This window comes from Zonotrichia leucophrys, chromosome Z (assembly GCF_028769735.1).
Source record: "Zonotrichia leucophrys gambelii isolate GWCS_2022_RI chromosome Z, RI_Zleu_2.0, whole genome shotgun sequence".
Classification (NCBI taxonomy): Eukaryota; Metazoa; Chordata; class Aves; order Passeriformes; family Passerellidae; genus Zonotrichia; species Zonotrichia leucophrys.
In genome coordinates, this window is record NC_088200.1 from 8,994,552 (window position 1) to 9,017,800 (window position 23,249).

The following is a 23,249-nucleotide window of genomic DNA, read 5'->3' on the forward strand; positions in this document are numbered from 1 at the left end:
TCTGGCAATACAGAAATCTCTTGGGTAGATCAATTTGCTATCACAGACTACAGATTAAAAACTCTCTTTTGCCCACCCCCTTCCTAAGAAGAATCCTTGAGTAATGTGAATAATGGCTGGTTGCTGAAGGAAATATATCCTTCCCTTTGTTTGACATGGTTCCCAAGGCCTTGGGAAGGGCAAGTCAATCTGTCCTATGGGCATTCAGAGTGGTGAAATTGAAGAAAGCTCTTTGCTGCATGATTGGAAAATGCAATATGTGAGTGCTTTGTGGTATGTTGGGCTTCTTTTTTTTTAAATTTCTACGAACTATTAAAAATTAATGAACTCATATCTCATCTTTTCCATTTATTCTGGACTACTTATTAAAGCAGATTGATCCCTCGGTTCAGTTGAGGTAAACTTGACTATCTGGGTTCCCCCACAGTTGTCTCAATCAAAGAGGTAATGGATTTTTGAAGGACTGTTTCAAGTACTAAGTCAGAAAAATTCTGTCCTTAGAAGCAACCTCAGTTCTTTGGGCACTGTTGAAAATCTGCGCTGTTTTCCTGCTCTCTGCCAGTTACCAAGCAGAGTGGCATTTCACAGTGGCTCTTCCTTCTGGCAGCAGAGCAGGTCTCAGATCAGCCCAGCCTGCCTTTCACATTAAGCAATAACAGAATGTTATCCCCAGTGTACTGTGAATTCAGTCTCAGCTTTTAGGACTGCTGGTCCATGAAGGTACCCACTGTGTTTCCATCACGTCATTCTCAAAGAGAATACTGGGGCATAAAGTACTCTCTTCCCTGCTTGAGTGGAACAATGTTTATATGTAAACCAGTGGTTTGTTTTGCCTGGCAGAAAAACAAAGAATGAAGTAATGAATGTGACTTAGGTGCTGTGTCTCTCAGTGGCCCCTGAGGCTGCAGGAGCCTTTCTGCAGTAACCAGTCCAGCTCTGCTGGCAGAAGTTGGAGACTGCTGTGGGCTCTGCAGTTACAGTAGAGGTTGTTGAGGTGCTGCTGGGTGCTGGTGGCTCCCTGGGGCCTCCTGTGCAATTATCCTTCCTTTGAGCTAGTTCAGGGAAATCTCTTCCTTCTCTACATAATTTAACTCTAAATGTTTGAGAATGCAGTGGAGCCTTACACCTGTCTCAGGCTGGGAATATCAAGGTGGCTTTGTCACATTGAATCTTTGAATCCAAGCAGACTTGGAAACCCACCAAACTGTTGTTTTATTCTGTTTTTCCTTTCTTAGGAATTAGCAAGGGAGGAGAAGAGTTTCATGGCACAGTCAGTACTGCTGTTCTGCTATGGCACTTGCAGTTGCAGTTAATGGCATAAATGATGCTGCTGGGCTTTAATAGGGATAGTGTGAAGCAAAACAGTGGCTGAGTTAAAATCACAGGTGAGGTCACTTCACGGCCTGTGCTTCCTCCAGGCTCGAACACCTTTTGGGTTCGAGTAGTGGAAAAGAAAAGGTTTCCTCACCCTCAGGTGGAAGATGAGAGAGTGCAAAGGCTGTGCGTGTTTTGATCTCCAGGACAGGAAAAGAGCTTGTGGAGTCTCCCTCCTTGGAGCTGTTCAGGAACCCTCTGGACACAATCCTGTGCTGTGGGCTCTGGGATGACCCTGGCTGAGCAGGGAGGTTGGACCAGATGACCCACTGTGTTCCCTTCCCACCTGACCCATTCTGTGAAAGGGGCTTGTCTGTCAGGGTGGGATCTCCAGGGGCAGAGCAGTCCTTGTTGAAGGTGCCAGTCTTGATCCAGTTGTCAGCCTGTCGTGGATTTAATCGGTAACTTCCAAGAAATGAGTAGGAGGTGTTGATTTTCTGGCTCTGTTAGGGGGTATAGCTGTTGGCGCAGAGTTTAGGCAGCAAAATTATTTCCAAAGGCTGAGTTATAGAAAGTTAAGGGCTGAGTTACAGGAAATTAAGGGCTGGAGCTGCCTGACCATTCCGTCCCTCACAGAAGGGTTCCCCTCCCTTCTGCGTGCCTGCTGGAGGGCGCATGGGTGTGAATTTGGTGTGTTGACTTAGTCTTGGGTAGTATTGCTGTGGTCTCTTATTTATGTTGTTTAAGCAACCTTTGCACCTCGTGCTGCATGTCACTGTACACTGAAGTCTGAGCACCCGGAAGAGGTGAGAGGAGCAGAGTGAAATGGAAATATGTATCGATTCTGCTGTTCAGCTGGGAAAAGTTGCTGTGGAAGTTAGAGTGCTCTCAAGAACACATTAATGCTGCATTTGTGTTTTACAGAGAGGAGGAAGCTATTTATCAAGTAGCTGAACAGGAAAATGCATTTTGAATGCTCTGCTTTCAGCATTGCATTGCTTTTTAAAAGTGGTAATTAAAACTGCGCCCTTCCATTCTTCTAATTTCTCCCACAGCCCCTCCATGGCACTTTATTGTCCCCTGTGAAGGGATGTAGGTTTTGTTCTAGTGTGGGGAGTGACCGGGTGGTAAGTCATGTGCTGGATTTAGTTAGAATGTAATCTTTTGGCCATCTGCTCAGGCACTCCCTGTGTTGCATTCCTCTCCTTTGCGAGCAAGTGTTAAAGGTGATCTGCGATGTGCGGGTGTTCAGAACACTCGGGTTCCCTTTAACTGAATATGACCATGTGCCTGCTTAGGAGGTTTGAGTAGAGTGTTTTCTGAGCCTTGCAGTAATTTGGCATGACTAATTTTAATTATCACACTGGTGTATGTAGCACTTGCTCAGAAAAAAAATCCTCTTTCAGACAGTTTGAAAAATATGTGGATAACAAGGCTTTCTCCTTTGAACTGAGTGTAAGAATACTCTGCTGTATGCTCTGCTCTGTTTTTTTGTCCTCCCACAGTGATAATGGACATTTTTATTTTTTTTTTTAATTTCTGGCTTGTATTTTCCTTTTCTAGTCTTTAGGAGTTTGTCTGAACCTCCAGTCCTTTGAAAGTGATGGCTGTAGAGCATCTGGAATCTTTCTATGGCTTCTTTAAAATTTTATTTTATTATATATATATATATATATTTATTTTTTTTAATGGTAGGGGGTTTTTTTTGTAAGCTGCTGGCACGGCTTCAAGTTAATTTCTATTTTATGTCTATTAGAGTAGCACCAAAATGGCGAGAGATGCTTAGAGGGACGTAGAAATTCTCTGGATGAATTTAATGTTTACATCAAGTTTTGTCTGCTTTCTAGTAACTCCATGGAATAGATGTATCTCTGATATGCTAAAGTCTTTTTTGGAGATTAAATGAATTTTGGTGTGCAGAAAGAGCAGGTGTATCTCTGTGCATCTGTTTCATGAAGTGCTTGCACATGGCAGTGCAAAGCACTAGTTCTTGCCTTTCCATAATTTTTGTTCCCTCCCTGGTGTCCTGCTCATCCTGTGCAGTGGCATAGGATCGGCACAGTTTGATGTTTGCGTCTGAATGTGATGCACTTCGTGTGCCCTCAATTTGCTGAGAGAAGCCATTTGAAACTGAACAGAATTTGACATATCCAGCTGGTTTAGAAATGCTCCTTCCCCAGAGAGCAGGAGTACTGTGGGATTACTGGGAGTGAGTCGGGAAATACCTGATCTAGACCTTTAACTTAGGTTATGTTTAGGTTTTTGCTTTGTGGCAATGGAGGAGCATCTGTACCTGTAAACCTGGTGTTGCTGGATTCCCTAGAGAATAATTTCATTTTATGGTACAAGTTTTATATTATAAAAATGATATTTTGTGTTATAAAAATGTACTGTTACACATGGCTTGATTTCAGAGTACTTTAATGCTGCGTCATGTAGCAATGACTTTTCAGCCTTTGCTGTAACGCTGAGTAACTAATGCATCAGTAATTAATGTAGAGCTTCAGGACTCAACTTTGAGTCCTTCCTGAGAGCTTGGCACAGAGGAGCTCTGACGAGAGAGAAGGAGCAGGTTTGGGTACAAAAGTTTTCTTAGGAGAGTTCCTTTGGAAAGCTGACATTGTTCATGGCATGGTGTTCAGTGCAATGCGTCTGACCTGCAAGTTCCCTGGGCTGACAAACAGGCTGGGCCATAGCAGTGCCTGGGAGCCCATTCTGGCTCCAAACTACCAGAAATTCAAACTCTTATGTGGGGAATCCTGCAGTCTCCCACTCAGTCCTGGGCAATGTTCTGGGAGCTGCAATTTTGCAAAGCTTTCTGAACACCCCTATGAAGTGCTTTCCTGTAGGGCTAACAAAATAAAAATGCACCCAGGTAATTTTTCATGGCAACTTTTTGGACATGCTGTGCAGGCTTGCTGATAGGGCAGAAGAATTACTGATGAGATGAGACTCCCAGATTTGTCATTCAGGTCTTAGTTATAAGTTCTATTTTTGCAGCTAAAAGTGTAATTTATTACATGCCCTTTGTCTAGAGGGATGGTGCTCATTCCTGGGAGTTGCTAAGGATTCAGTTTTTGACATGTGGGTCTGTAGCAGGCTTGTGATTTTGTTTAGTCTGGCTGCTTCCCTGGGATATTTGTGGGACAGCTCTTGCTGAAGCCCTAAACAGGCAACACTTCTCAGCTGCTGAGGCAGTGCAGGGTTTGCTGCCTTTCATCAAAGAAGCCTCTGAATATTTAGGGGCTGTGACCACAATGTACAAATGGCATATGTCTCTTAGTTTGCATATTGCTGCTGCAGAGGCTGTGTCTCTTCTCTCTGTTTAGGAGCTGTGACCCTCTCCAGCTGCTTTTTTAGTAAATAATACCAAATTTCTATACTGAGGTTGCCTTTGCTTCCCTGTAACAGTAGTGCAGCTTGTCACAAACAGGGAGAGGCCAGCAGAACCTTCCTGTGTGTCCACTGCCTGCTTTTGCCGTTTTTCCCCAGGCACCTGCACTCGTTTCTTTGTGTCCTGCCTCTTCCAAAGGAGGGGAGCGGGGAGGTTCAGAGATTAGCTGGTGCCTGCCCACTCCAGGGCAGTATTTCATTAAATGTCTGCTTTTGTGTGGTATGCAAAGGGACCTAGAAAGTGGGTAGATTGCCCTGCATATTTCTCAGTGTTTAAACAGACTGATTTGGAGATTTAAAGGCATTTGTATCTTCAGTCAAGAACACTGACCCACACTATTGTGTTTTGCTTGCACCATTACATTCAGCATCAGGAGTGCTTCAGGTTCTGAATCTGGACGAAAATGAGCCCATTTATTTTGGACCTAAGGGCTTGTGGCCTTGTCAGTCTAGGTGAAAGCCCCAGCTCTTTTAACAGTAGCAGTTCCTAAAGTACCGATGCAGCATTTTACCTCATGCAGGCAGCTACCTGAACTGTAAATGCTTGCAAAGGAGAATTTCTCAAATAGCAATCTCGATAGACTGCTATCCCACTCTGCTGCAGCTCTGAGTGTGGTGGTGTCAGGGCAGTAAAAAAAAAATAAATTAATGTTTCTTTCTAGAACTTTATTATTGAAAATTGGATACTGTGAGTCTCTACTAAGTATTGGTAGCTCTGTTTTCTGGAGGAAATTTTACTGCACCAGCTTTTAAATATTTTTGTTCTGTGGTATATTTTGGTTCCTAGCTTGTTAAGCGTGTTTTCTTTTTAGGCTTAGTTTTCCTCTGGGACAGCTAGCTGGAGCCTAGAGATGTCTTTTCTTAGTGCTTACACTTATAGCTCTAGTGAGGATATGAGCTTGCAAAAGGGAAATGTAAACAAAATCGCCCCTAGGTAGACATGGACCTTCTCCATCTGGTGAGATAAGAGCCAATACTGTTTTATGTTTTAACAATTCTATTTTTATATATAAATACTGTCTTGGAATTAAATTAACAGGGTAGAGCTTGTAAAAGTGACATTTGAGTTTACACTGCTGTTTGGCTTATTTAATTTAATTGACAATGTCATAGTATAGAGCTACTTAGAGAGCTGCTATTCAGGCTTGATTATTTTCAATTTGTGCTCTGCTATACAGTGTTTGGAGAATTTCTTTGTTTATAAAGAATTGTTTATTTCTTCTAGAATGTTTGTAAGTAACTTTGTAAGCGAGGCAGTATGAAATGACATCTTGCTAAGCAGCAGTAACTTCTGGTTGCAAAGGGGTGATGTTGAGATTGCTTTGCATTAGACATATCACATTGCTTTCCAAACATTAAGCCTGTGATTGTTTTTTTAAATGCCTCACTTTAGAGAGCTGCCTTGGGGTACAACGGAGTGTTTGTCCCCAGATCTGTTTAACTGAGTGTGAATTTCCAGCTACCAGCACTCTGTGCAGGGGATGTTGTCTAGTTAATATAATGCACTGTGAGGCTTAAACTCAAAGGAAGCTATAGCAGGACAAAATCACTGACAATCTCTTATTTTGTTCTTTCTCTTTTTTCTCTTTACAGTAAAAAAAGCTAAACTCCATGGACCACCAGGTAAGTCATGCTCTTCTGCTTGTTTGCAGCAATGGGGACCCTGGCTCTCCCTGCTGTTTGTGCTGCTCCCTCCAGTTTTTCTCCATCTCATCTCAACTCCTTCATGTTCTCCTTAGGAGTGACCTAATCTACCTTGAAAATCCAGGCAGTTTGAGTTAGTAGAAAACTTGAGGCTGTGACCTGGTGTCACAATGGTAAGAAACCTCTGTCTGCTCAACCTGGCCTGAACAGGTGATGGATGAGGAAATGTGCTCCTTAACTGTCACCCTTCCCCATCCACCTGACCCTTTCATCTCATCCTGCCTCTTTCCCTCTTCAAAACAGGGTCTGAAAATGTCCACTAAGCAGAACTGGCGTGTGTGTGTGTCTGTGGATTTAGTGCCTTCTCAATCCTGACTGGGTTTGCTGGATGGAACTGCAGAAGTGAATCTGAATGTCAGTCAGCAGTCAGTAATAGCTGGAAGTGCTTGGAATTAAAATCCCATCCGCTGGTTTTGTGTCTGCAACAGCTAGTCACACCCAGAATTTACAGTCTGGGCAATTTCTTTTCACTGTGGTTCAGAAGCCAGCAAAGAATCCCTTAGCAAGCAAATCGATTTATCAATTGAAATTTGATGTATAGTTTACAAAAGAATAAGCACTTTTATAAAATTCCTATTAATGAAAACTTCTGGCATAACACCTATTCAAGTGTTTAGATCTGAAACAGTTGCCCACCTGTATTTTAACTTAATTATTTGGCTTAATTCTTTGGATATAGCCGTCCTCAGATTATGGCAGAAAACTTTCCAGGACTCATGCATATTCCGTGGCAGATCAAGGTCTGTCTGTGCACCAACCTTTAATTTCCAGGGATGGAAAACTGAGTGCCCAGACTGGAAGGGAGACAGTGTGTACTTTATCTTTTCCCTAATCAAGAGACCTGCTCATAAATGCAAAAGATTTGTCCTCTAGACTAGGTTTAACTCAGCCAAGTGTGTGGTTTCACTGACAATCTCAGAGTACCAGGAGGATGCAGGAGTAAAATGACAGGGAGGGGTAATGTAGTAGTGAATAACTGGATATGTAGGAGTCGCAATTCCATGACTCTGACTCCTTCCTGAGCTTCTGCATCATATAATTTCTGTTTCTTCCTTCACTGGAAGCTAGATGCTGAGATGTAGTATAGTAACCCACAGCAATGATGCTTAAAAATTACACAACTATACAGTCATAGAATGTTAAGGATTTGGAAGGGATCTAAAGAATCATCTATTTCTATGCCATGAGCAGGGACACCTTCCACTAGACCAGTGCCTTATCCTGCCTGGCCTCAAACACTATCAGGACTGGGCATCCACAGCTCCTTGGGCAACCTGAGCCAGTGTCTCAACACCGTGACAGTAAAGAATTTCTTGCTAATACCCAACTAAATTTCCTCTCTTTCAGTTTGTACCTTTTATTCCCTGCCCTATCACTCTGGTCCCTGATGAAGAGTCACTTTCTGGATTCCCTGTAGGCCCCTTCAGCTATTGGAAGATTGCTGTGAGATCTCTACACAGTCTTCTCTGCCAGCCTGAACAGCCCTGATTTCCTGAGCCTGTCATCATAGGGAAAGTGCTCCGCTCTTCTTACCAGCTTTGTTTCCTCCTCTGCACTTGCTCCAGCACTTTTGTGTCCTTCTTATAATGGGGATGCCAGAACTTTGTGCAGTAATCCAGGGGAGATGTCACAAGACTAGAGGGTATGAATTGTCTTCCTTGACCTGCTGCTCACACTCCTTTGGTTGGCATCCCAGGATACTTTTGGCTTTCTGGGCTGTGAGCACACACTGCTGGCTTATGCTGAGTTAGTTACTCATCAGCCAGCTTCATGAGGTTTGCACAGTCCCACCTCTCCAGCTGTCCAGGTCCCTCTGAATGGCATCCCTTCCCTCCAGAGCATGACTGCCCCACACAGCTTGGTGTCATCAAAGACCACAAGTCTTTGGGTGTGGCCAGCCAGCCCGTTCTTTATCCACCAAGTGCTCCATCCATCAAATCCATGGCTCTCTGATTTAGGTACAAGAATGTTGTGCTGTGCACAAATCCAGGCAGACAATGTCAGTTACTCTGCCCCATGCAACAGTGCCATAGCCCTGGAAGGTCATCAGATTTGTCAGCTGTGATTTCCCCTTTGTAAAGCCACTTTGGCTGTTACATCTTTTTTTTTTTATATGAAATTTTGACAGTATTGACAAAATTGACTTGAGATCAAACACAGTGAATAGATGTAGCAGAACACTGAAGTATTAAAATATGTAGACTGCTTTCTGTGTATTTAGCATGTCTTGTTGCAGGCTGTTTGAAACTGATAGGCCTGAGGTGATAACTCCCCTTACAAGGGAGTTTGTTCCTTCTTGCATGCTGATATTCAAACTTGGAATGTGTCTGTGCTTTGCTGCTTTTGGTTTTATTAGCAAAGAGATAGCAGAAATTAGGAAAAAAGTTCTTCCAGGATTTTTCTTCAGATTTAAAATTAAGAGCAAAACATCTAAATAGAGACTGTCTTGTCTAGATGTGAGTGTGATGTGGTTTTCCTAGGTCAGATCCATTTCAGCCCACTTACTAATAAATCTATATTTTTGTTCTGCCCCTGACTGGTCTGTAAGGTTCTTTGTAGACTCATGGATGGACAACTTGATTGGGACGAGGAAAGCAGTTGGGTCAGGAGGGAAGAGATTATATGACCATCCCAATCTCTTGCTTGTATGTTTTGCAAGTTTGTTTTTCACAGTTTGGAATTTGTGATGGGTCCTGTGTCTTTGGAATGTCTCTTCTTCCTTTTGTCTGCATTTCAGGAGCAGCATCATACTAAGTGTCTGTGATCTTTAGGATCTTACTCTCTTTGTCCCTGTCTTACTGCAAGTGAAGTTTTTGTTCATTTGTGCTTGAATTTCTAAAAAGGCTGTGACTGAAAATTTGATGCATGTGGAAAACATCTTGAACATTTGGCTTCTCAAACCTAGTGATATCTTTCTATATGGGTTTTTCATCTGAGGCCTCCCTGGATGCACTGTATGAACTGAAAACATTGCAGTGTTGCAGGTGATGTGATGAGGGAGTATGACAATAGAAGTAACATTTTGTGTCTCATTCTCCAGATAAATTCAATACGTATGTGACCTTGAAAGTGCAAAATGTGAAGAGCACGACGGTGGCCGTGCGCGGTGACCAGCCCTGCTGGGAGCAGGATTTTATGTTGTAAGTATAGTGGGTGCACAGCATGGTGCTATGGAGGTGCTCGTGGTTGAGTCCTTCTGTGGCCCTGGTGTTCATACAGGGCTGCTGGTGTGTGTAGGAACCGTAATGTTTGCGTAGGTAAAATGCACAAGCCTGGTGACAACCTAAATAATTTTCTTTCCTGTTGTACGCATTGGGCTGTGGTGGAGGATGTGTGTTGGGAGATTGTCTCAGCTGGAGCCATGGAATTGCCAAGTCAGGTCTGTAGTGAGAGGCTGAGTCTGAGGTTGAGCTGGGAAATTACTGTGTGGGTTGGGTCTGGATTGATGCTGTCCTTGGCCAGTATGTGCACAGCTGGGTCTGTAAGCCGAGACACACACACACACCTGCAACATAGCTTAGCCAAGGACCAAAGGGCCCATAGCTGAGCTTAAATGGAGCTCCTGGGTGTGGGAAGGGGGCTGGAGAGGCTAGTCAGGGCAATTAAAGGCTGTTGTTAGTGCACTCAAGGCCTCTACGAGGTGATCCTGGTTACCTCAGTTAGGAACTGCTCCGTGAGCAGCAGAGCCAGTTAATTCCAGCTTTTCCTGGGGCTTCTGGTGCAGTTGGCACTTCTGATTTGCCTTGGTTCTCACAGATGTGACAAATAGCCAAGGATTTCCCACTGTCTTTTAGAATGGTGGCGTTTTTTTTTCTGGTGAATGAATGTTTTATTGATTATACTGCATCTGCTTCTGTTTCTATAGCTTTGTAAGGCAAATTGAACTAAATTTACTAAATGAGGGGGGAGGGAAATGATGTTGTATTCATCTTGTGGGGTCAAAGCTAGTGCTACTGTTTTTCAATGTGTTTGAGTTATTTACATAGTATCTGCAGTAGGAGACATCCCCCTGTGGAATTTTGTGAATATGTTTCCTAATCCAGCAGCAGTTTGTTTCTCCTCAGCTGAAAGTGGGAGGTTGTTGCCTCAGGTTAAGGAGGCCACCTGGGTCAGTGCAGTATTTTCATCATAGCTGTGCTCCCACCTCCCTTGTTTGGCAGTACTCTGCTTTTGGAGCAGCTCAAGGGGTGTGTGTTCCTGCACGGAGAGTCTGGAGCCTGTCCTTTGGCATCTGGTGAAACGCACATGCTCCTGAGCACCAACATCTGCTCAGTTCTGCAGCTCCTGGTCAGACAGAGGCCTTGGCCGTCACTGACGTAAAACATTTCAGGACTGAGTAAGGCTGGGACAAGGAGTTGAACCTACCATTCAAGTCACATGCCCATACTCAAACTACTAACTCTTTCTTCCTGTGATTTGTGCTCATCCTGTGGGCAGGAGCTAGTTTTAAACCCAGCCAGCTACGAAGGAGGCTTCTCAGTGGAGATTTAAGAAAGCACTTGAATGTGTTGGATGAAGGCTCCTGTGGTTGCTTCTCCTCCTTCCCCTCAAGCAGCTCCTGGAGCTGCACTCTGGTATCAGCTGAGAGCTGAGGTAGCATGCTGTAAAGTCACTGAGACGCTCCATAATTAGTTGCTAGGGAATATGGAAGCAGAATATTAGCTGAACTACCTTGCCATTATTGTCCCTGCTTTAGCCAGGCAACTATACAGTAGTTCTGGTGTCTCCTTATAACAGAAGTATTACATGTGGGAACGAATGTGTTTTGCATGATCCTGTGTACATTAAGTTGTCCTAGGGGAAACAGTGCTGGTATTCCAATACTACTGTTCTCTAGTTTCCTCTTTTTCTTTCTGGAGTTGGAAAAGGATTTTGAGCACAGCTGTTTTTCCCCAAGGGAAGGCTGCTTTTACTGTCTGTGCTGTGTTTACTTTTTTCATGAGGCATAGTAGAAGAATAGACCATAAGCAAAAAAAAATGCTTCCTGTCTGTGTTTGTTTGTTTAGCTGCCAAACTCCTTGTGAGACAAAGCACTGCAGAATTTGGGTCTCTGGGGTTGTTTGAGATTTGGCTATGTACCAGACCAGTTAAGCACTTAAGTGTATTCCCTGGGGTCATCTTCAAATTTTGAAGGAGCTTTAAAACAACTGTGTATTTGCTGCATATTTGCAGGAAGCACCTTGAGTGAAAGTGCCCACTGATGTTTAGAACACATTGATTAAATTGGTGTTGAAGTTGTGAGAAATGCCTTTATATAAATCCTGTGTGTGTGTGGAAAGGAACCGACACCAAATTTCAGTCTCAGCTCTTTTGTTCTTAGAAGCTGTTCTGCATCTAACCAGAAGGTGGAGAAAGGGAGACACAAAGGCAATCAAAGCCACTGTACAGAAACTCTTTATTTATTTTTCTTACCTGGTGACCTGTCCTTTGGAGATCTGTAGAGGAGGCCTTTGGGTGTATCATGACCAGTGTCCTGCTCTACAGAGTGTATATTGAAGCAAAGTACATGGGTTTACACTGTGACTGAAAATAGAGTATTACTTCCTTCCCTTCCCTTTCTGGACTCACACTGTGCCAGCCAGCAGTCAGCCAGTCATCATCAGCCTGCAATCTGATGAATGTCAGGCAGGGTGAGGGTAGAGCAATGCTGATACAGCTGTTTGCCATACTGAGTAACCCTATCAGAGCAGAGGATGCTGGAGACTCGATTACAAGATGCTAGCAGTAAACTCTTAGAAAGCTGTGTAACAGCTTGATTTTCAACTGTTGCAGACGGAGCCACTCAAGCACTGGACACTCCTAACCTTAATTCCTGTGTCTTAAACAAGAACAGAAGCACTTGGATTTAAAATAGACATTTATATGCTTTACTGTAACTGCAGGGTTTGTCTTGAACCTTGTAGATATGATGTTCTTTTTCAGCTGTGAGAAGGAGACAAAGTTCAAGTGGATGCTTGGATTTGCAGCAGCTCTTTCTTATTTTGGCCATGACGGCAGTCTATAGAAATAAGACAGTAACATGCTTTTAAATTTCCTTGATAGCTGTAACATAAATGTGTTTGGGCAGAGGGCAGCAGCACTGAATGTCCAAGATCCTACTTATGGGGATTACCAGTTGCAATAGATGGAAGCCCTGAGCTCTAAAAATTATGGGTTATAGCCTTTCTTCATGATAAGTGTGAGACAGCTGTGATGTCAACAGACAGCTCAGGATTATTCTCTACTTTGTTGTTTTTACCAGTGTCTGCCATGTATGTGTTAGGCTGTTCTGAAGTAGGCATGTTACAAACCAGTATGCAGAAGCGAGGCATAAAAGCTATAAAACATTGAGAAGAAGCAAATTTGAGATCCTTTTGTTAATGAGAGGAAAGATGTTTGATCTGAAAGCTTTCACAGTATTTCCAAGAACCAGCCACTCAGTGGCCGTGTGGAAGCAGCTGGTGCTGGAGCAGAAGTGGTGACACACAGCCCTGAGAAATAGATAGTGCTGCTGATGCAGCTGTGCTGGATGTGGGACTGTTAATTTTGGCTGGGAGTACCTCCACTCACAGGCAAGTATTGGCTTGATTGCACCTGCCAGAGTACACCTGTGTTGCTGTGCTGCCAAGGGAGACACTCACTGTGTTAGAGATGGGGTGTCTCATGACAAAGAACAGCTCACCTCTAGGTTTTGGTCCAAGGTACACTTCCTTCTCCTGTGTACGTTGCTGCAGTGATGAGTTCCCTACTGGCATTTCTTGCATGACATAGTTCAGAGTTTTAGTTTGCACTCTTTGTGTAATTAGTATTAAAGTTTGAGTTACTAGAAACTGGTGTTCCCTGTGAGTATAAGCTGCCTCAGCCACACACTTCCAGGAGCTCTCTGTAACTTGACACGGCTTTGTGGAAATCATTCACTGGTATAATCATGGTGGTAATGCAGAACATGAAACAAAATTAGATTGTATTCTACTTTTTTCTCATCTGTGCTGCTTTTACTTTTCTTGCAGTGAGATCAGTCGACTGGACCTGGGCCTAATTGTGGAAGTATGGAACAAAGGACTGATATGGGACACCCTGGTTGGGACCGTGTGGATTGCTTTGAAGGCCATTCACCAATCTGATGAGGTTAACCTGACAGAGAACCTGTATTTGTGTTTCTAATGTTGTTAATTAATGCATTACAGATCTAGCCTGGTGCAGCCCAGACTGAGCTCCTCAGCAGAACTTCCACTTGCAAAGTCAGGAAGGCTGAGTGAGCAGAGAGGGTTGTCTCATCACATTAGTTTTGATTTTGTAGTGAGATCACAACTGAGAGCCCTCATATAGGGCTCTTTGGTTTCATTTCACTTGTGTGGTGGACTCAAGAACTAGGGCCTGATCTGTTAAGGAACACAGACCTAAGTGTCTGAAGTCTTAAGAACTGACTGCTTAGTCTGATGGTCAAATTCCTATGACTTGGTGCTAAAGACCTCTGTCTTGTCCAGCTGACAAGGTAGGCCCAGAGCACATATGCAGTATCTTCTTAGGGCTTCTAGTGGTAGTGTTAGGTGAACGTTATGCTAATGTATGTGGACAAAAGTGGGAAGTTGGATGTCTCAATGTCTATAACTGCCCTAACTACTGAGTTTGGCAGTTGTTGCAGCTAAGCATTTTTAACTCAAATTTTAGAGTATTTGCTTAGAAGATTATTGTATTTGAGCAGGGAGAGATAAATTATATTTTCCATAAAAGGAAAAGAGTGGGAATGCTCTGAAGTGTGGGCATGAGGTCTGGCTGGTTCTCAATTCCTCTCACTGTCCAGATGCTCCTCAGTCCTGCCTTTGAGGGTCTGCCTTTGCAGTTCCACTGAGAAGGCAGCACTTCTCTTTGCTGCTTGCTCTGGTAGGTGCCTCTGAGATTTGGAAGAAATCCAATTTGGAAGAAAAAGGCAGTGCATGCTAAATGGTTGTAAGTTGATGTAAAAATAGGGTTGATAATTGTGTTAAGCTCTTTTTGGACTGTATTAGCAAATGTGTGAGAGTTGGTGCATAAAGTTCTTCAGACTTGAATGTTTCTTCACTTAAGGCCTTTGATTCACAGGAAGGTCCTGGGGAATGGTCTACGCTGGAGGCAGAAGTTGTAATGAAACATGATGAAATCTGTGGAACCAAAAACCCAACTCCTCATAAAATTTTGCTGGACACAAGATTTGAATTACCTTTTGGTAAGTGCATTGCCATAACTTACCCAGGGTGCTGACAGTGGAGAGAAAGTGAGAATAACTGAAGTTTTATTATTAAGTTGTCTTTTGTGTTCATTCTCAGTTCAGTCAGAGTTGTTCAGTAGAGGTCATGTGGCTAGTATTAATTTTTTGTTTTGCTTCTTTCTAACAAGATCTGAATAAGTATGAAATATTTGAAAGTCCCTGGTTGCTGGAATATTTGGACTAGCAGCAGTTTTTTCTTCTAATAGTGTTTCAGGATTGTGTAGTCACACATTTTCTTCCTGAGCAAGATCATTTGCTTCTTTGAATCTAGACAGATTTAGCTCTAGAGGAGGTCAAGTGTGTTGTTAGAGCTGTGCTGTGGTGAGTGCACGTAGCCCTCTTAGACATGTGCAGTTCAGTTAGTGAAACATTAATGCTTAGTGCTCCTGAACATCATCATTAGCAGAGTATATAAATAACTTAATGTTGTAAGAACTGCCTTTCTGGCAATTATTTATGGTTGAAAAATGCAAAATACAGAAAAGCAGCTAATTGGAGCAAACTGATCTCAAGTAAAGATCTGTGTAATTTTAAAATTTCATTTTACTCAAGCAAACAAAAGCAGCCCCCAAACCAAATAAACCCCAAAAGTAAGACCATGCTAGAATGCATCCTAGGCTTGCATAACTTCTCTTTCCAGCTCTTGGCTGATGCTTGAGATGATGTTTTTGGGATTTGTGCTATTTTTTTTTTTTCATGCACTGAGCATTGAAGTGTTTCAAAGTGTTCTGTCCTTGCAAGGCTTATCCCTCCCCCTCTGCCTGTTGCATCCTTTTTGCTGCAATGCCCTAGTCAGTGTGAGCAATTTGTATCCAGCTCTAAGCAGGGGTATACAGCGTTGGTGCAGGCACTGGCGTTTGGTCAGCACCTGTCAGGATTGTCCATCTGTTGTGGGAGGACCTTAGGACACCTGTGGGTCTCATACTCTACCTCCAGGGGAGTATGGTGCCAGGGGACGGTGCAGGCTGGGCCCTGCAGGTGAGGAGTCAGTCCAAATTGAGTTTTGTGCTGTGAGTGCACTGTTGTGAGTGTGCACAGTGCCCTGGATGGTTGCACTTCTGGGAGAGCACAGTGTTCTGAAGGAGCAGTGGCACTGCTCTTTAAATACAGTCCAGTGTGCAAAGGGGAAGAGGTACCTGACACCTCAGCTGTCCTGACAGCTGTGTGATGCTGGTCAGCAGCCATCCCTCTTCCCCAGAGAAATATCCTGGTTCCACTGCTGCTGTTCATGGGAGGTTTATTGCTGAAATTACTTTTTATGCAAGAGGAGGAACAAACCTGTTTTACCTCACCACAAATCTTGGTTATTTGGTACAAGTGTTGAGGCTTGTGGGAGGGACAGAACAAGCACACAGAGCTGAAGGCAAGGCTTGTAGCCACTGCCTTCTCATCTGAATTAATTCTGCCACACTTGCTTGTAAACTGTCGCTGCTTTAAAAGGAAATGAAGTTGTGGTGTCTTCCTTTGTATTGAGAGTGACCAAAAGAGAATTTGCTTTCTTTTGCCATTCATATTATGGACTGCATTGCGTTTTGAAGTATTTTTTCAAGCATAAGAAAACAGACTCCATGTAGATATGTAAGAACATATGAATTTTAAAAATCAAAGTATTTCAGGTAATAATGTGCTTTTGCAATTCTTATGTCTTTCCTTACCATGCCAAATACTGAAATAGCAGGGATTCTGCACTGTTGTGTTGAACGGTTTTTGTTCTAGAGTGTGAAAAGTTATCTGCCTGTCCAGGGTTTCATAATGTCCAGGAAAAAATAGACGTATGAGTTAGCTCTTCAAAGGCTGCCCTTCCCTAGAAGAGTGCTGTAGTTTTTGCTTTGAACTCCGTTTTCAGTCTGATGTGCCATGGCAAGGTCAGAAGCAGGTTGAAAAGCAGGAGGCACTAAGGGTGTGTCATACTCCTCTAGAAAGTGGCATCAACCCTTCTCCAGTGGTGCTTCCCCTCACACCATGACTAAGTATCTCCTGCCATCACCTTTGGGACAGAGGAGGACGCTGCACCATGGGTTAGGCTCTGTCTCCTTTCCCTTGGAGGGGTGCATGGAGCTCACAGCACTGCCTCTGCATCTCTCCCAGTGGATTTGCAGGTCAGTTTCCCTTTAGCTGGATGGCAGCAACATGGATTCTTAGTGCCCTGCATGCTGAGATTCTTTATTATATGAGTTGGGAGCTGCTGCTTTATCCCTACACAAGGAAGTAAATGGATCACTGATGTGCTGTGGAACTTCTTAAGTCAGCAGCTGGGCCACAGAGGCAAGATTTTACCAACAGCAGGTTTGGAGTGACACTTAAGAACATTGTGTGTCATGTTTTGTTTCCCAGGTGAAGATCTCTGGGCTAGATGCATGAGAACCAGAGTGATGTGTGAGCTCATGTACAGCTTGTGCTGCTTTTCAAGTTGGGGAAAATATTGCTGTCTGGGATACCAGCTTTAAAAAACCTGTGTGTTCTCCTGTTTGGCTGTGCTGCTGTGCTTTTTCTGTAATTTCTGGCTGCTCTCTCATTTAGATGCACACAGATGCAGTGCCCCAGGTTATTCAATGTATTTAAAATATTTCATTGTATTTAGGTGGAGCTTGAGAGGTTTTTAAGAGTTTGTAAAAAAGAATAAAGTATTTGAAAACCAGAAAAGCTGAAGTCCTTGATGTAAAACATTATGGTGTATGCAAAGAGGTTTAGAAACTGGTTTGTAGTTTGCAGCAAAATATTGTTTGCATTTATCTTGGATTAGCTTGCTGGTTCTGCTTCCACCTTGAATCTTGATACATTCAAGATTCTTCCTTCCTGGTATCTCTTCTGCTGGTACTCTGGAGACAGGAGCTGCTAAAGCAAAAATAAGTGCAAAACATGCTGATGCTGATAATGGTAGTACATGATGGAGACAGCTTCGACATTTTTAATTTTTTTTCTTTCACATAATGTTATTTTCAAGTATTTACCAGGCATGGAGTTGGGAAGCAGTTGTCTCCTAGCAAAGGCTGGTGGAAGTTTAGTCTCTGCTTTGGGTGATAGAAAATGAGCTTTTTTGAGGTCATGCAGGAGTTATGGCCAGATTTGTAGTGGGACAGAGAACACTGATGGTGGCCCTCATGTGCCCCTGTGTGTGCCGTGGCATGTTCCAGATGTGTGTGTGCCGTGGCATGTTCCAGATGTGTGTGTGCCGTGGCATGTTCCAGATGCAGCTGTTGCCCTGTGGTCAGCTAGTGTGACACCAGCACGTGCTGTGCAGGGGAGGGCAGCTCTGTGGGCCCTGCTGTGTTTCACATCTCTGTGTGACGGACTGCAGTCCTGGGCACCAGGCTGGCCTACGATGCTCTCTCTGCCAGCCCCATGTTCTTGAATGTGCAGTCTCACAGAAACAAGAACGGCTGCAAATCCTCTGCTACAAAAGTGTAACGAATAGTGAGGATGGGAAATGTGAGCATTATATTAACATGTAGAGTGAGAAGGTTTGTGCTTGGTAGTCTATTAAAAATGGCAATAAACTGCCTTCTTCATGGAAAGAAGTGGCTGATAGCTGAGACAGGCTGGAGCCACTTTCTCCTCTGATAATATCTGTTTCCTCTTTGGAACAAGAGAGACAGTGGAGGGATACTGCTATCCTTGGTTGATTTAGAAAATTTTCTGGTAGGCAGAAGATCATCTTGCTATTATTGTTTTGATGTGGTGAGTGTGCATTGGCGCAGATTTTTCAGGATGCTGCTTTCCAAGTGTAAAATTGTTCTGCTTGATAGCAATTTACTTTGTCCCCCCTTTTTAGAAGTGCAGTGACTGTGCAAATCCCTCACAGGATGCAGTACTCAAAAATGCTTTTGGCTCCCAAACTATAACAGTTTGGTTCTGTGCCAGGCAGTTTCTAGTTCATAATTGGAGTGAAGATGCTTTTAGTGTTCTCAACACTCCCAGGGTAGGAGCATGTTGATCTGCATCTAACCATGAGGTAGGGTAGATGTGCTTTGTTATTTTAGTGTCTTGGGAACTGAACAGGAAAAAAAAACTCAGCTCAGCCAAGTCATTTCAGTGAGAACTTAGAAAGATTCCCATACATTGGAAAAGGGAGGAAATTTGGGCTGGGAAGAGGGGAAGCCTGGTGAACACTTGCAGGAAAATAGGGAGAGAGAGGATATAATTTCTGCTTTCAGCACTTTTTCTCACTCCTGCCAAGCTAGGTTTTGCCCCAGCCACCTTGGGAAAGCTCAGAAGGATCAAGGTGATGTGCAAGGTTCAGAGCAAGGACCAGAAAATCTCAGGAGAAGAAAAGCTTTAGGACTGAAGTGCCTGGTTGTTGCCAAGCTAGAGATTTCTAAGCAGGAATGCTGTCATATTTAGCTTCCTCAGGGGTTTAACTTAGTGAAGTGGTCTGTATGGATGCACCACATTCTTCTGTTTTTTCCTTTCTCACTCTGACAAGTCACTGTACTGCTGTGTGCCCATTCCAGGTGTTAGGGCATGCACTTTCCCTGAGCAGCCCCACCTGGGACCTCCACCCACACCCCTGCTCCTGTGCTCAGGAATCCCACATCAGCTCAGCTTGGAGCCTTCAGTCCTGAGAGATGCCGTGGGAGTTGCTCATCCCCCACCCCAGCCATTGCCATGTCTGTGCCTGCTTATGGACCCTGCAGATTCAGGCCCTGCAGATTCAGGAGATCAGACAAGATGGGGTTCAGCTTCCAGCTGAGGATGGCAGTAAGAGCAAGGACAGTAAAGCTTGCAGTGTTTCTCTGTGGGTTTCAAATTAATAAGCACCAAAAGATAGTGACTCTACCTGTCTGTCTCCTCTCGGTTGTTTTTCAGCAATTTTGTTTCACTGACATAAAGCCCTACTCCTTGTGTTCACCAAGCATGATGTCACTGGAGTCCTGAGATGGCTGAGGCCTCAGGTGCCCTCTCTCTGGACTAGTTCATCTTTTTATCTTTTACGCAGAAGTTAAGGTAGTGCAGTAATTTCCACTGTAGTCAAAAGCTGAGCAGTGATACAGGAGCTGGCCAGGGAGTGGGGCCTTGCAAGCAGTCTGTGATCTCTGTGCTAGGGATTTCCACTCTGTGCATTCCAGAGAAGCAGCTTCAACAAAACTGTTGATTGAGGCAAAACACAACAGAAGCTTCCTCAAAAAAAAAAAAATCTCATTGGGATTTCTTCTGGGCAGGTAATGACTCAAGATCATAAGCCAATTGCTTAATGTTTAAAATGTGCTGTACAATAATTTTACTGATACTAGTATTGATGACAAGAGTTTCTCTGAGATCAGGAAGATGTCCTTACAGCAGCTGTTATCTGGACAGTAGCTGATTTTTATCTCCGACCTGCGTAAGAAGGTGTTTCAATAGAAGCAGCAGTCCAGCAGTAAAAATCTGCCAGCCCTGTTTATGAAATGGGCATCTGGGCTGTAAGATAAGAGCAGTAAATCCAAGAGACAAGTGTTGCTCCTTGATGTCTGGGCGTGCCACTACATCATGGTTTTTAGGAAGGCATTGAGGCCTCTACCCTGAGACATCCTCAGTTGCTGCACTGTTGATGGTAGTCATTGCTTCACCCTTCCTCAGTCTCTTTAGTCCTTATTTCAGGCTCCAGATTTGTATTTTTTGAGCTCTGACTTTTAGTCCTCATTTCATGAGTTTTTCTTTACCTCTTAGAGAAGTGATGTCTTTCCAAGACAATTCCATGGGCTTTGCTGTAATTTTTTGATTTCTTCATCTCATTGCTGGAGTTTGTTCTCCTAAATCTCATCAGGTTGCATGTTGATAGCCATTCACTTTACTGATGCCTTCTTTCTAGATCAGTTCTGTCCAGATTTTTTTTGAATGCCAGCCTTAATTTGCACAGACTATCTAATAAATCTGTGAAGCTGTGATCCACAGCCCTGAAGATCAAAATCATGTATGTGTTTCTACAACTCTTGTAGCTGTGGAACAGTCTCTCATGTTTCTCTTACCTTGTTTTCTGATGGGTTTTAACAACAAAGTAATGTACTGTACATCAGAAAGAGCAGCTGGCTTTGTATATTTTGGTTAAAATAACTTACTTTGGTCCCCCTCCAAGCAAGGAGAAATGGGTTGTCTTTTTTTCTACATATTGCAGGTTTTTTGGAGTTGGATCCTAAGCTTCCATAAAACTTTCTCAACTGCAGAGTATTTTAACACCTTGTGTGGGTGAGGCTAGTTCCATAAAAATTCAGTGGCGTTTCTGTTACAAAGATGTGGACCTGGGTTCATAGTCCAAGGAAGTATCTACTGCTGAAACTTGAAATTCCACTAAATCTGGCATGTACCTGTTAACAGTGGTTTGTGTTCTGTTACGTGCAGTGTTTTTGGCCTTGTTGCTTTCCTAGGATGATGGTTTGTGTGGCTGAGAGAGGCCACATATAGAACAAACATTCTCTGTTACAAGAAGAAAGCAGTTCTTAGTCCTTTCTGAAAGCATTGTGGCTTCCAGTGGAATGCTCACCTGCCAATAAAACTTGGTTTGTTTTTTTTTTTTTCTGTGAGGAGTGAAAGTGGATGTAACTTTTAGAATGACCTTTTCATCAGGAGGCCACCCTGTCCTGCTTCTCCCGTTCTTGCCAATGCATAACTTAGCATATCATTGTGGTGGTGTCCATGGAGTACAGTTCATTGCAGGGAAGCAAACGTTTTGAGGCCACCTGAAAGTGTGAAGAGTTACAGGAGATGGGAAAACCAGCTGAACTGGTATAGCACTATCTTTGTGTCAGCTTGCAGGGCTGGTGGTGTTTTTAGCTGGAGCACTCCCTCCATTTCCTCCCTCTGTGAGCCTTGACGTTTCTGCAATGGTGCAGTTCCAGGCCATAAATAGGCAGATTTCAGAAGTTGTTACATTCAGGGATGTTGAGTGGCTAGAAAAGAATGCAAACAAAACAAATCTACATCCTTTTTTTTTCCTTTTCCAATGTTTTCACACCACTCCATCCCTAAATAATTTTGTGTTAAGCTTTTCACAGCAGGTTATCTGCATCTCTGAGTTTGTGCCTTTGAAAGGCGAAATTTTGAGTGGCAGAAGTCAGTGTTCCATTAGGACAGTATATTACTTCAGGGTGTGAAATAGAAAATAGTTACCACAATAAAAGTGATAATGCTTGCTACTTGCTGTCAGCTTGGTAACTCTTCTCGAAGGTGAAAATGTTGTGACTCCTTTCACAGTGAAGCTGCAGTGTGGCGTAAAAGGAAGAATGTGCTTTCATGTGAATATGACTGCCTATAACACTGTTTATACCCTCAAAATATTTGGCTTATTGCTGGCAAAGAAATAAGAGATCATTTATTTTTTGGTAACTAATTTGTGCTACATCAGGAGGTGTGCTATTGGTGTGCATAAGCTATGCTATTCAAAGGCAGCCCTTGTTCTGCCTTCTAAAAATTACAAAAAGCCTCCAGAAGATGCTCTTGTTATGTGTTACCAAACATATGCAAGTGTATTAAAATATGCTTGCTGTTGTGAAATGGCTCTCCATCAAACTAATACTTGAAATGAATGTGAACTAGTTTGTCTTTTTCTTTCCTACCTTTGTGGAAGTGTGCATTTGGTTAATCAGCTTTAAACGAGAAAGCAGGTAAGCCCTTGAAGTGTGCTGCTATTTACAATGTTTGTTTTCCATCTGAGTGGTAACATAAGACAGTAATTTTTCTTAAAAATCACATGTGGGCTTTTTTGTGTGATCTTTAATAATAATGGTGATGAATGCAAAGTTACCTGGTTAATAAGGTGGTGTGACTTACTCTTTTGACTTAGATATCCCTGAAGAAGAGGCCAGATACTGGACCAGAAAATTAGAACAAATAAATTCACTGGGAGATGATGAGGTAAATATCTAAATTGAAAGAATATTGTAGCCCTGAATGTCTTATAACTAGCTTTTATTCTTTGTATTGGATCCCTGTGATTAGTGTAAATACTGAATGTTGATAATTTACAAGTTTTCCATACTGCTTACAGAACTCTTTTCTCAAGCATGCTGTTTATTGTTAAGGAGGAGAATATTATTCTGCAAGCTGGAATTGCTTGAATAATGTTCTGTTTATGCAGATATGTTCAAAGGAAAGGCAACACCGTGCTTTACCTGAGCAGACAGTGAAACCATTTTTGACAGGCTGTGATAGGTTCTTTTTGTGAAATCGAGTCAAAAAGGACTTTTTTTGCAGTTCAATATTTCTTTGAAGATGACAAAGCAAGATAATGATTCTTCATTTGAACTGAGGACTGTTGGATGTGTTGGCTTTTGTCCTAATGCAGTTGTTGAAGGCTCAGTTTATGTGTATCTTGTGTTAGAATAAGTTGTAGCTATGGCTTTGGTTCCCTAGCTCTGGTGTGTACTTGGCTAAGCAGCTATAAAATAGAAGTTACTTTTTTTATTTTTAAGAGACTGTTGAATGACTAGAATTTTGTTTGCAGTTCATACTGTTTGCAGAATAAGATTTAGCATGTTAATGCCTGTACCAGAAATGAAAGATATAGAAAACCCCAATACTCATGTGTTGATGTGAACGTCATTGAGTAAGAGTATGGTGCTGGTGAAGCCTTTTTGCAAGGTCTCTTTCCATAGCGAGTGTTTCCATAACAAGATAACTTGCAAAATACTTTGCCAAT

The 23,249-nt window shown here is 42.9% G+C and overlaps 1 protein-coding gene across 4 annotated transcripts in view; it reads left to right on the forward strand.

Annotated features, from left to right (window-relative positions):
* Positions 1-23,249, forward strand: part of UNC13B (unc-13 homolog B) — a 207,934-nt gene that overhangs the window by 20,043 nt on the left and 164,642 nt on the right. For all 4 annotated transcript variants that reach the window (XM_064735262.1, XM_064735264.1, XM_064735263.1 and 1 more), the window contains exons 2-6: positions 6,301-6,330; positions 9,452-9,551; positions 13,401-13,518; positions 14,473-14,596; positions 22,395-22,465. In XM_064735262.1, coding sequence (XP_064591332.1) covers positions 6,301-6,330; positions 9,452-9,551; positions 13,401-13,518; positions 14,473-14,596; positions 22,395-22,465 — 443 coding nt within the window. The remainder of the gene's footprint in view (positions 1-6,300; positions 6,331-9,451; positions 9,552-13,400; positions 13,519-14,472; positions 14,597-22,394; positions 22,466-23,249) is intronic.